This window comes from Camelina sativa, chromosome 7 (genome assembly GCF_000633955.1).
Source record: "Camelina sativa cultivar DH55 chromosome 7, Cs, whole genome shotgun sequence".
Classification (NCBI taxonomy): Eukaryota; Viridiplantae; Streptophyta; class Magnoliopsida; order Brassicales; family Brassicaceae; genus Camelina; species Camelina sativa.
Genome location: NC_025691.1, coordinates 27,136,297 through 27,147,848, shown reverse-complemented (window position 1 = coordinate 27,147,848; position 11,552 = coordinate 27,136,297). Strand labels below are relative to the sequence as shown.

Sequence of the window (11,552 nt, the reverse complement as noted above, 5' to 3'; positions counted from 1 at the left end):
AAAAAAAAAAAAAAAAAAAAAAAAAAAAAAAAAAAAAAAAAAAAAAAAAAAAAAAAAAAAAAAAAAAAAAAAAAACTCATTAGTTTCCATTGTCAAATAAGAGAAACCCAACTATATATAAATATTAAATTAATATAACCCAACTATATATAGTTTACAAATCTACTTTCTTGGTTGACTACATATAATTTGTGAGCCACATATTCTCTATATACAGATTATCTCCAAGATTTGGCTATCACCAACCAACCACGTGTTCGTTGGCAAATAATATATTCCCACACCATATATTCGATCGTGCTCACAAGTCACAAAGCCACCGACTTCGAGCATCATGGATTCATGATGATCATTCACCGGCCCTTCAGAAAATGATGGGAATAAAAATTGAATTCGTTGTTTGATAAAATATAATTAAAATAAAATAAAAACGAATTCATGTTTTCGTGAATTAGTAGTTGTTTCAAATAAAAATTCATTTTTCTTCTCTTGTTGTGGATAGTAGTGTTCATGTAACTCCAAACCAAAACCAAACATTGGATTGAGACACCCATATATACTTAGCGTAGATCGAGATAAAATTGAATAACATTGGTCCTCTCCTCTCGAATAGGAATAAAGATAACATTAATCACTAAATCATTACAACTTCATTTCTTACAAAACATATGATAATGTTTTCTCTTATGAAACTCAGATAATTATTTTAGCATTCATCGTTACACGCAAATACATTTTTAATTAACCCATAAAAACGTTAAGAAAAAACGAAGCTGGATCAGTTATTGAACATTCGACAAGTTTGGGTTATTTTCTCCGACGATCCAACTAAAACCCATTAATTATTATCAGTCTTTATTTTTTCAGGGAGCTTTCGCAGCGGTGGTGGTGGCGTCGGCAGGTACGTCGCCTGAAGGAGTAGGAGCATCGGTGGAGCCACCACCTAGACCAGGCGTAGGCTCTTGATGGCCTTCAGCTCCATAAGCTTTCATCTTGTAATCTTCCAAAGTACCCGTAGCCATGTAAGGGCTATTGGTTGGTAAGTCGTTGTCTTTCACATCTGGCCCAGTTTTCTTTTCCGTCGTTGTCGCCGGTGTCGTCGTCGTCGTCGTCGTCGTCGGTGGTGTTTTCTCAGCCTCCATTTTTGTATATTGTTGTTTGTTTCCTTTGTTTTTTTTTCTGCTTTTAGATTTGTTTTAGGATCTTAACATTGAGAGATGTCTCAGATTTTTATAGAGCTTCTAAAAGTACACTGTGGCTCGTTTGATTCCGACACGTTAACTACGCGGCTCCTCGAGATCTACGTGGCCTTGTGGGTAATGTCTTTACTGATGTCGGCTGTTGAGGTTATGGGCTTTTTAATGGACTTTTTAGTGGGCTTTTTGATTAAGGAGAATAGTTAACAACAAGACTAGAATTTGGTGACACTGATCAAGTGACAACAATCTTTGGGTATTGGAATGGAAAATAATGGCTAAATATCAGAAAGATATAGTTATAAAAGTATCATTTGAAGTATCAGAATAAGATACAGAACATGTAAGCAAACTTACATCAAAAACACGTTAAAAGAAACGAAACTAGATCAGTTTATTGGACAAACTAAGCTACATTTTGTGTTTATTGGCGATCCCACAAACCCATAACGAAGTTTTTTTTGTTATCTTTCACGGAACTCCCTGACGGTTAATGGCACCGGTGGAGGAAAGATCCGTCGATGCAGCACCTCCACCACGGCCAACGCCCCCTGAAGGAGTGGGAGCATCGGTGGCTCCACCTCCCATGCCGAGCTTAGGCTCTTGGTGGCCTTCGGCTCCGTAACCTTTCATCTTGTAATCTTCCAATTTATCATAGTTCAAGTATGGGCTCTTGATAGAATCAACGTCGTTTTTAACTTCTTGCTCCGTCGTTGGTGGCTTTTTCTGATCTTCCATATTTTTTTCCCCGTTTGCTAAATTCATGCCGCTGATGAGAGGTTTACACTTTTTGCTTATATGGAACACGTATGGCGCGTGTGTTTCCGACGCGTGCCACAAACGTGGCAATTATGGAGCTCCTTGAGACCTACGTGGCTTTTATGTAATGATAAGAGTTTTATTTGATTCTAATTTATAATTAATTTTGAAGATTTTAATAAAAATAAATTAGTGAAATTTTTTAAGAATTAGTAAAAGATATTTAAAGATTGCTAGAGAGTATCTATAGTTTTGTTAATACTAAAATTTTGTAAAATAATGTAAACAATTTTGTAATGAAAATGTATAAAATCATAAACTAATAATAGAATAGTTGAATTCATTAATAATTATAGATTTTTTTGTTTTAATTGAATAATACAAAATTTTTAATGACTTTATAAAAACCTGAATCCAATAACCCAAATTTGTTAAGATTTTCAATAATTTTTTACAAATTACAAACTAATAACATTAAATTTTAACAAAATTTAATAAAATATTGATCTAATAACAATAGATTCTACATACTCCCTCTGTATCAGAATACATAATGTTTTAGGATGTTATTTTGTATCAAAAAAATGATTTTTTAATGTATTTAATGTATTTTTATTTTCAAAATCAAATTACTATTTAATAATTTTACTTTTACAATATATAACTATTAAATATATACATGAAATACAATTCAATAACCATGTCAAATGGCAGAAGAATAAGAAAAGATACAACTAAATATCAAATATAGTAAATCATTTATTATTTTGAGTTAACAACAATACATCATTAATTGTTTTCTTAATTCTGGTAAAATTTTTAAAATATTATATATTTTAATACAAAGGAAAGAATATTTAAAATTTTTAAGAATCTATTTAAATCTTAAATCAATATCCTCTCTTTTAATGTTTTTCTAAAGAAAGTCCATTTCACTATTTTTTGGTAAATGAATCGAGAAACCTACACTAACAAAATATGGTTTTTAAAGTTTGTTACTATTAAAGCTAGGTAACATTGGCCGACGTTAAATATCTTTGATTCTCTTTACTTTTCTTAGCTTAGATCCCTATGTGCGGATTTTTAATAAATTTATTTATGAATGATTTCTTTTTTGTTATATGATAACCACATAAAAGAATGTAACCTCATATTTACAGCTCTGCCACGTGTTTGTTTTCCATTTCATTCCAGTTTTAGCATCTACAATAAAAAGCCACTTTTTATAAAAATGTGTAGCACCTATAAAAAAAAAATAGATAACTTTACCTTTTGAATTTATAACAATCTACATTAGAATTGTATAGACAAAAATTTATTAGGGGAAAAAAGAAGAAGTCAGAAACAGCAAAGCATATCACAATGTTAATGAAATGTATCCCAATATTTATGAAAACAATTCTAATTTTTACTAGTTTTGGACCTTTTGGTTAATTCAACCATTGAAGAGAATATCTTTAGATATTACTTCACACATAATGTCCTTTTAACATATACACATTTGAAGTTTTTTAATTATATAGATATATATATATATATATACTCCTAAATAATAATAATACACACCAATTAAATGGTAATTTAGACTTAAATGTATATTATATTTGATTTGAGTAAAAAGTGAAATTTGATTTGTAATTTAAATAATCACATTGAAAATGTAAAACATATTTAAAAACCATTAAAAAAACACACAATTATGAATAATGTCCAAAAACATCAAGCACGAATTTAAAAGACAGGAAACGTCTTAAAGGGAGACAAATATAATGTGCCATAGAGAATCTACATTAGAAACTGAGAAGATGACTTATTGACGTGTAGTCACCTTTACTCATCTTTATCTCTCTCTTTTTGTCTCTCTCTCTCTCTGTTTCAGAATTCAAGTTCCCGCCGTCGACAGAGAGATGAGATCTTATGGCAAAGAGAAGAAGCAGCAGCTAGCGTTTCCTTACATTTTCATTGCGTTATGCTTTCTTTTCGCCATCATTGGTTTCTCCTTCTTCATTCTTCTCTCTCAGGTCTTCTTTTGTGATCTTTCTCTCTTAATATCTTCGATCGAGTTCCGTTGAAGCTCTTTCATAACTCTGTTTTTTTTTTTCCTACAGAGACGTTTCAGTGAGATTCCAACACGAAGATCTGTAAACGAGGAAACTGAATCTTTAGATCACGGTTCTGTCCCTAACAACATTCCTTTTCAGGTTAGTTACTTCTCAAATATGTAACAAACTCAAATAATAATAATAATAACTTTAGATTCAGATTCACAAGTATAGATGATTTTGGTACATGTTTTTGATTAGGTTTTAAGCTGGAGTCCTCGAGTTTTTTACTTGCGGAATTTCGCAACTAAACAACAATGTGAAGCCATAATCGATATGGCAAAGCCTAAGCTTAAGCCTTCTAAGCTTGCTTTAAGGAAAGGCGAAACGGCAGATACCACTCGAAACGTTAGAACCAGGTTAAATAAAAAACTTACATAAGATCAATTCAGTGGCTAGCTAGAGAGCATGCGCATTTGATCAATGAACATTTTCAAATGCAGCACTGGAGTGTTCATCAGTGCTGATGAAGATGAGTCCGGGCTTTTAGATGCCATCGAAGAGAAAATTGCTTCAGCCACGAGAATCCCTAGTGATTATTACGAAGTAAGCAAATACGAATATGATCCAAAACGTTCAAGAACATGTGGTTTCTGCTTATGAATAAGACCTTTCATGTGTGTTTTTTTCTCTCTAGTCATTCAACATCTTGAGATATCAGCTTGGCCAGAAGTATGATTCACATTATGATGCCTTCAATCCAGCTGAGTATGGTCCTCAGAGAAGCCAAAGGGTAAGTAAGCAACCTAATTTTAGTTTTCCTGCTCTGGATTTTAAGCAACTTGGGCTCTAAGTTTCATCTGTTGATCCTCCACTCAACCTATGAATGCAGCTTGTGACTTTCCTATTGTTCTTATCGACTGTCAAAGAAGGTGGAGAGACGATGTTCCCATTCGAGGTAATCATTGCTACTTCGTTCTTTTGGTTTGACATGGTTAGGGTTCTTGGGTTGTAAAACAAGATTGGTTTTGAGGAAGCAGAATGGGAGAAACATGAATGGAAGTTATGATTATGAGAAGTGTATTGGTCTTAAAGTAAAGCCACGACAAGGAGACGCTATTTTCTTTTACAATTTGTTCCCAAACAAAACAATCGATCAGGTAAGTGTTTCAGACAATCAAGAAACCCCAATTTCAGACACAGAATGTTTGATCTTTCACAAAATATGGTTTTGTTGTTGCAGACATCTCTCCATGGAAGCTGTCCTGTTATTAAGGGTGAGAAATGGGTTGCCACAAAATGGATACGAGACCAAATATATGATTGAAGAAGATTTATGTAATTTGTGAAAAATTCATTTTCATTCATATTTACTTGTACAACAATAATGCCTAAAAGGTCCAAAGAAGATGATCTTAATAAGATATGAATAGAACAAAAAGGAAAACAATCATCCAAAATAATAGAATCCTCTCAAAACTAATGAATCAAACCTCTTATACTGCTTTCACTGCATCTTTGAGCTTCCAGGTTTGTGTGTTATTATAGCTCACTTCATGCTGCTACAAAATCGAAGCGAGACTATTCAACACAAGATTACATACGAACCTGAATTTTGTTAGGAAACATGCAGATTTGTCTTTGATTTGCCTTGTCCTGCTTCCGCATATGTCTCATAACCAGAGACAACAGCTTACTCAGGATCATAGTTTGTGCCAATCTTGATGTGGTGACTTTCCCCATCGTCTCAATAAATATATACAACCAGATGCAGTGAATAAAGAAATGGCACCAAAAGCCATCATTGTTGAGTTCTCAATCTTGTTAGAGTACCCTCTCTGCAATATTAAGATTGATAAGGCGACTGAAACATAGGCAAAATAGGTTCAAAGGGTGTTTTTTTGATGACACACACCTGTATTAAGCAAAACAAAATAGCTGCATTAGCTGGAACTTGAGAGAGGCTTATCATCCCACCACGCAATTCATTTGGCACATACCTATAAATAAAGAGTACATTCCATTACCAACCAAGGAGAACGATTCCCCTGCTAACAAAGAATGTGTTTTCAAAAATAATCTGAAAAATGTGAATTACACAAGAGCATTACATTGTTCTTAGTCTTGCAAGCAAAGGCAGGGCAAGTCCAGCACAGCCATGATATAAGCAGAAAAGTACTACTAAGATTCGGATTTCCTGCAGGATACGGTTTTTAATGTGTGAGAGAGGCCTTCCATAAGAAGCAACAAGTATTTACTGAAATTAGCTAATAAGTTACCTGATAATCATAGGCTACTATAGAAAACACAATCCCAAGTATTGCGTATATGTACACTAAGCAATCTTCAAGCCGGAGCAATGATTGTCCACTCATAAGCCATGGGAATACTGTACTCCCAAGCATTCTTGAACCCAAGAAACAGGGATAGATTAATCCTAGATTCACTTCTCTCCCATCAGCCTGACCCAACATAACACATTTTTTAATATCAATAATTATCTTATCTAAAATCCCAAAGAATGTTACAATAGAGAGCTTGATCATACCACAATGGTTGGTGCCCAAAGAATCCAAAAGACTGCAGTGGAAAACTGGAGGCAGGCTTGTGCAGTTCCCAGAAACCATATTCTTTTATCTGATCAAAGAGACAAGCAAAAACTAAGTTATACTTGTGAATTTTTAAATTGAACAGAAGTGATTCAAATCTGTAAATTGATATGGAGACATATAAAAATCACAAAGAAAACCTTACCACCAAGAACATATGCATAGAAAGCTGCGGAATAATCCCTAAATGGGAGGGTCTTCAAAGGCTCTTTCGCAGTCTGGACAATACAAACAATGGCCACAACAGACAAGAACAAAGACGCCGTAGCAGACAATGCAATGCCATGCTGAACAGTTTCATCTACAAGCCAATTTGCAAGAACTTGACCTCCTAGTAAAGATGCGGACTCAAGGAAAGTCATCAACCAGAATGTTTCATTTAACGAGTCATTCCTCTGACTTTGCTACAAAAGGTACAAGACACATAACAATAACATTACTAAACAGAACTTTTGTCTGTTCTCAAATGATAAAAAACTCAAATGCAGAGACGAATCCAATACCTTTTCATGTTCCACAACTAACCAAGTCTCAAACCCAAACGAATATACAATACCAGCAAGAGAGAGACAAATATTTGCAAACCAAGCACTAGGACTCATTGTAACCCTCTTCCACGCACCAACAACGAAGTGCAATACACAATAGAGTAGACAAATTCTCTTCTGACCCCTACAAAAGTTTCGATATTATCAATACCGAGCACCATTGGATTTGTTTTTTAAGGTTAGCTATGATCAACATTGTAGTAAAAAGCTACTTACATGAGATCAGAAATCACACCAAGTAAAGGACCGAGAACAAGAGCGGTCGAATAGCCAACACAGAGATAAAACACCATTGATTCCTTACTTAAACCATAAGATGCTAACTCCAATTCTCCATACACAGACCATAAACCTTCCATCACTGTAAAAATCCAAATTTGTAGCAAAGGATCCACTTAGATTGAAGAGAAAAGGCAAAAAAAAATGAAAGCTTTATGAAGAAAGAGATAAAATTGTGAAGACCCATTTGTAAATATACCTGAAGAGAGAGTGTAGATAGCTAGAAACCATCTCTGGAACCGAGCGAAAGAAGAGGAAACGGAATGATCAAAGGTACCAAAAGTTCTGTTCTTGGCCAAGTAAGGAAACAGAAGTATCGATAAAAATGTGGAAACGAAGACGAAGACGAAGAAGCGTGAGCTTGGTTCCCAAATAAAAGTCTCAATTACGACACCCATCGATTCTGAAAGTCACACCGGTAAAGTCGCCGGAGAATGAAAACAAAAACGTCGGGGAAGAGAGTGAGGGATTTGAGATCTTGACACATCATAATAAAACTCATAAAGTTTAACAAATAGGCCCAACACATATTCAACCAAAAAGGCCTTAAGGCCCAATAAGTGAAAAGTCGAATTATCTAGAATAAAAAAAATACACGCGTTAGGTGATTGGTGTGAGTGCTGAGTGGGCGAATTAAATGTAAGTGGACATTATAGAGAAACAAAATAAGAAGCAAGTGGCATTATTATTAGGATTTTTCTCCTCGTATAAATCTTTTCTCATTGAGTCNAAAAAAAAAAAAAAAACTTATTCCATTTCGTGTATATCTGAAAATTAGGGTTTGAGTTCATCTTCTCTTCTCTCTTTCCCTTCGATCAGAAAAAAAAAGATGGGTGGCGGAAACGCACAGAAATCAGCCATGGCTCGCGCCAAAAACTTGGAAAAGGCAAAGGCTGCTGGAAAAGGTACACGACCCGACCAGATTCGATTTTTTTTTTAATAGGTTTTGTCAATTTGGAGATTTAGCTCTACAACTCGTGTTTTGTAATGATCTTTTTTTTTTTTATCTCTCTTACAGGAAGCCAGTTGGAAGCTAACAAGAAAGCTATGTCGATTCAGGTGATCATTTTTTTTACCAAATCATCAAAGATTAAAGTTTTTGTTTTTTTTTATTTTTGTCCAATTCTTGGGTTATTCTTAATTACCGATGTTTGTGGAACCATGAAACCTTAGTGTGATATTTATCTCATGTTGATCTATTAAGCAGTTTTATGATTGGATTGTGTGGTGTTAACTAGCTTGTTATTTCGTGATGTGTTTTATAATGAACAGTGCAAGGTTTGTATGCAAACATTCATCTGCACTACATCGGAAGTGAAATGCAGGGAGCACGCCGAGGCCAAGCATCCCAAGGCTGATGTTGTCGCTTGCTTCCCTCACCTCAAGAAGAGATCAAGCAAAATTACTATTATCTCAACTATAAAGGATTCCAATGTAAAACGTTTTGGGATCCTCTTTCCTATGTTTGTATCAAAAGAAGTCTCTGAAAATTTTATGGTTCTGTTTTCTCTCTACTTAAAGATGACTTGTTTTCAACAATAAGTTTTTATTGCGATTATAATTATATCATAAAGCTTTGTTTAGAACCTTTGCTTCTTTTTGCTTATCAATTAATTATGTTTGGATGAGAAAATTATAAATTACCACAATTTTGAAACAACTTTCTGGTCTTTTTTTTTGGTTCTTACAACAACATAACAATGTTTTTGGTTCAAAAATAGTAGTAGAAGGCATCAATCAAGCTTTGGTTTTCACTGGCTTAGAAGTCTGTTGCTCTCTGCAGCTTTAACTTGAGCGAAGTATGGATGAGCCTATATAATAGATCAACAGGGAACCACAGATTATAAGTTTGATGATATTAATCGGGTAAAAGAATATAAAAGACAAGTGCTTGAAGAGGATTTTTACCATGGCTTCTCTTGCGGTTAATCTGTCTTGATGATCATACCGAAGAAGCTTATCGAGAAAATCAATGGCCTGAAGATGTTCATACATTGAGAGTCAATACACCCATAACTAAATGAAGTAGTTTACGTATTGTCTAGAAAGAGTCAAATCGAACCTCAGGTGAGACCAAATGTTGGTTGTCTGCGTTGATAAACTTAGACCATGGTTTCCTGTTATGCCTGCAAATGAGAGTGGTTTCATTGAACTCATTTGTCCTAGGCAGGACAAAGCAACTAGTTTTGACTTTTAAACACAGACTCAGGGATGAAATTAATACCTTCCAACAAGTGCTTCCAGTTGAGGATCTAGATCTAGCTGATATTTGTTAAGGTAAGTATTTAACTCATCGGTTCCCAACACCTACGCATGGGGTTTCCACCAAAGACCAATAAAATAGATCAAACTTTTGTAATATAATCTTATGCAAATAAAACAGCAGTTTGGAGACTAGCAGTATACCTTGGCGATTTTGACAAGTTGATCATGATTATCATGGCCATAGAAGAACGGTTCCTTACGAAATATCTACAGCATCAGCATTTGATAAGTGAATAAGCAACATTAAAAGTTGTTAACAATTAAGACTCGGAAACTCAAATGTTTGCAAGAACTTCAAAGATCTAAACTATAGAGAAGAGTGAGGGAATAATCAGTTCTCACCATGCCAGCAAACATGCAGCCAAGACTCCACATGTCTAAAGAATAGTCATAATCCTGTAGATCAACTAGTAGCTCGGGACCCTTGAAGTATCTGATAATTAATTCACAGACTTTTAGTCTAATGCATTTTACTACAACTACAAAAAGTTAAACAAGCTTTGACTGCAAAAAGCTAGTTTCAAATTGAAAATGTTTCAATCATCAGCGTCTATGAATGCCCCTATTGGGCGTGGCCAGGCAGGTCGAATAAAGCTGTGGTATATGATATTACCGTGAGGCAACTCGAACATTATACTCCTTTCCAGGATGGTAAAACTCAGCAAGACCCCAGTCTATCAGACGAAGTTTACGCAGCTGATGATCTATCATGACATTGTGAGGCTTAACATCCCTATGCATAATTCCTTGAGAATGACAGAAATCCAAAGCCTGAAAATGCAATATTATCGGATTCCATAAAACATTCTATGTATGGTAACAATCATTTCTAGCAAGTAAAAGATCGAAACATTACCTTAAGCAGCTCATAAATATAGAACCGGATATCGTAATCAGTCAATGTTGGATACAAGACTTTAAAGTCCACACTGTTGACAAACTCGAATATCAAGCTAGGTGTTTTGGAGTGCTCATCTCTGACAATATCATACAGCTTAACAATGTTTGGTCCACCACAGAGGTTTTGGAGTATCTTAATCTCTCTCTTTATCTGCATAACATCAAAGCAATGACTAAAAACAAGTTTCAACAAAACAAGCATCACAGAAAGGTTTCATGTGCTCAAATTAAAATCACCTTCTTCTTCTTTACGGGTTTGAGGATCTTGATAATGCAACGCTCGTTCGTATTGACGTTTTTGCCTTCGAAAACTTCACTGTATTTTCCTCTACCAACTTTTCTCACAACCTCGTAATCATCTTGATGACTACAAAACTCCCACAATTAAGAGTTGGAAGTATTATTATCAAATCACACAAACTACTCAATAATCTCACACAGATAAATTTCTTTGCTATTAGCCACTTTAACAAAGTGTGTTTAAGGAACCTTCCTCAAACCCTAAAAACTCCACTTTTTCGGATTCAAAAATTCGATTTGGGAAAACAACAAATCAATCAAATTCCACAGAAATAAAAAAATAATACAAAAATCAAAGAGTGAGCAGTAAAAGGCGAGAATCATTTACCCCCATTGAACAACAAGAGAGTCGTAGTCCCAGTACTCTTTGGGACGAACAACGTTAACATCGGTATAAACCCTAGATTTCGACATCGATTTCGATCTGAAATTGGAGAACCAGTGAGCTTGTCGCGATCACAATCCTCTCTCTCTCTCTCTCTCTTATCGTCGCGTTGGTTCAAGTGGATGATGAGGACAGACGAAGTGCGTTGCGCAAATGCGCAGGTTGAAGAAAACACAATCTGAGAGTCACGATAACCAAATCGGACCGATCAAGTACAGTTAAACCGGAATAAACCAACTAAACCAAATCGAACCGAACTGTTTAATACA

The 11,552-nt window shown here is 34.8% G+C and overlaps 6 protein-coding genes across 6 annotated transcripts; 2 read left to right on the top strand and 4 right to left on the bottom strand.

The window, feature by feature from the left end:
* LOC104702845 lies at window positions 582-1,201 on the bottom strand. Its single transcript, XM_010418765.2, has one exon. The coding sequence runs from the start codon at window positions 1,140-1,142 to the stop codon at window positions 864-866; it is 279 nt and encodes a 92-aa protein (XP_010417067.1). The 5' UTR covers window positions 1,143-1,201; the 3' UTR covers window positions 582-863.
* LOC109125707 lies at window positions 1,480-1,978 on the bottom strand. The gene has a single exon (XM_019228199.1). It carries the CDS (start codon window positions 1,959-1,961, stop codon window positions 1,668-1,670), a length of 294 nt encoding a protein of 97 aa, XP_019083744.1. The 5' UTR covers window positions 1,962-1,978; the 3' UTR covers window positions 1,480-1,667.
* LOC104702842 (prolyl 4-hydroxylase 13-like) lies at window positions 3,747-5,438 on the top strand. The gene is made up of 8 exons (XM_010418763.2): window positions 3,747-3,976; window positions 4,064-4,156; window positions 4,259-4,416; window positions 4,501-4,603; window positions 4,695-4,790; window positions 4,890-4,955; window positions 5,038-5,157; window positions 5,241-5,438. Exons 1-8 carry the CDS (start codon window positions 3,863-3,865, stop codon window positions 5,322-5,324), a joined length of 834 nt encoding a protein of 277 aa, XP_010417065.1. The 5' UTR covers window positions 3,747-3,862; the 3' UTR covers window positions 5,325-5,438.
* LOC104702843 (molybdate-anion transporter-like) lies at window positions 5,340-7,890 on the bottom strand. Its single transcript, XM_010418764.2, has 9 exons — window positions 7,633-7,890; window positions 7,371-7,515; window positions 7,110-7,278; window positions 6,752-7,010; window positions 6,546-6,634; window positions 6,277-6,459; window positions 6,109-6,194; window positions 5,913-5,997; window positions 5,340-5,835 (listed from the first exon to the last, which is right to left on the bottom strand). Exons 1-9 carry the CDS (start codon window positions 7,829-7,831, stop codon window positions 5,701-5,703), a joined length of 1,350 nt encoding a protein of 449 aa, XP_010417066.1. The 5' UTR covers window positions 7,832-7,890; the 3' UTR covers window positions 5,340-5,700.
* Window positions 8,168-9,022, top strand: LOC104702841 (uncharacterized protein At2g23090). The gene is made up of 3 exons (XM_010418762.2): window positions 8,168-8,338; window positions 8,452-8,492; window positions 8,706-9,022. Exons 1-3 carry the CDS (start codon window positions 8,263-8,265, stop codon window positions 8,973-8,975), a joined length of 387 nt encoding a protein of 128 aa, XP_010417064.1. The 5' UTR covers window positions 8,168-8,262; the 3' UTR covers window positions 8,976-9,022.
* LOC104702840 (casein kinase II subunit alpha-3) lies at window positions 9,048-11,451 on the bottom strand. The gene is made up of 10 exons (XM_010418761.2): window positions 11,227-11,451; window positions 10,836-10,965; window positions 10,555-10,749; window positions 10,312-10,469; window positions 10,041-10,131; window positions 9,840-9,905; window positions 9,658-9,740; window positions 9,496-9,559; window positions 9,342-9,410; window positions 9,048-9,244 (listed from the first exon to the last, which is right to left on the bottom strand). The coding sequence occupies exons 1-10, from the start codon at window positions 11,310-11,312 to the stop codon at window positions 9,185-9,187; spliced, it is 1,002 nt and encodes a 333-aa protein (XP_010417063.1). The 5' UTR covers window positions 11,313-11,451; the 3' UTR covers window positions 9,048-9,184.

Bases quoted from the DNA above. Each gene is read 5' to 3' on its own strand.
- LOC104702842 (XM_010418763.2), top strand. From the start codon at position 3,863: ATGAGATCTTATGGCAAAGAGAAGAAGCAGCAGCTAGCGTTTCCTTAC. The intron at 4,157-4,258 runs GTTAGTTACTTC...GTTTTTGATTAG, and splicing joins CTAACAACATTCCTTTTCAG to GTTTTAAGCTGGAGTCCTCG. The intron at 4,604-4,694 runs GTAAGCAAATAC...TTTTCTCTCTAG, and splicing joins TCCCTAGTGATTATTACGAA to TCATTCAACATCTTGAGATA.
- LOC104702840 (XM_010418761.2), bottom strand. From the start codon at position 11,312: ATGTCGAAATCTAGGGTTTATACCGATGTTAACGTTGTTCGTCCCAAA. The intron at 10,470-10,554 runs GTAATGTTTCGA...TTGCATTTTCAG, and splicing joins ATATTTATGAGCTGCTTAAG to GCTTTGGATTTCTGTCATTC. The intron at 9,906-10,040 runs GTGAGAACTGAT...CTGATGCTGTAG, and splicing joins GCTGCATGTTTGCTGGCATG to ATATTTCGTAAGGAACCGTT.
- LOC104702843 (XM_010418764.2), bottom strand. From the start codon at position 7,831: ATGGGTGTCGTAATTGAGACTTTTATTTGGGAACCAAGCTCACGCTTC. The intron at 7,279-7,370 runs GTAAGTAGCTTT...AAACTTTTGTAG, and splicing joins GGTGTGATTTCTGATCTCAT to GGGTCAGAAGAGAATTTGTC. The intron at 6,460-6,545 runs GTATGATCAAGC...ATGTTGGGTCAG, and splicing joins TTTGGGCACCAACCATTGTG to GCTGATGGGAGAGAAGTGAA.
- LOC104702845 (XM_010418765.2), bottom strand. From the start codon at position 1,142: ATGGAGGCTGAGAAAACACCACCGACGACGACGACGACGACGACGACA.
- LOC104702841 (XM_010418762.2), top strand. From the start codon at position 8,263: ATGGGTGGCGGAAACGCACAGAAATCAGCCATGGCTCGCGCCAAAAAC. The intron at 8,339-8,451 runs GTACACGACCCG...TCTCTCTTACAG, and splicing joins GGCAAAGGCTGCTGGAAAAG to GAAGCCAGTTGGAAGCTAAC. The intron at 8,493-8,705 runs GTGATCATTTTT...TATAATGAACAG, and splicing joins AGAAAGCTATGTCGATTCAG to TGCAAGGTTTGTATGCAAAC.
- LOC109125707 (XM_019228199.1), bottom strand. From the start codon at position 1,961: ATGAATTTAGCAAACGGGGAAAAAAATATGGAAGATCAGAAAAAGCCA.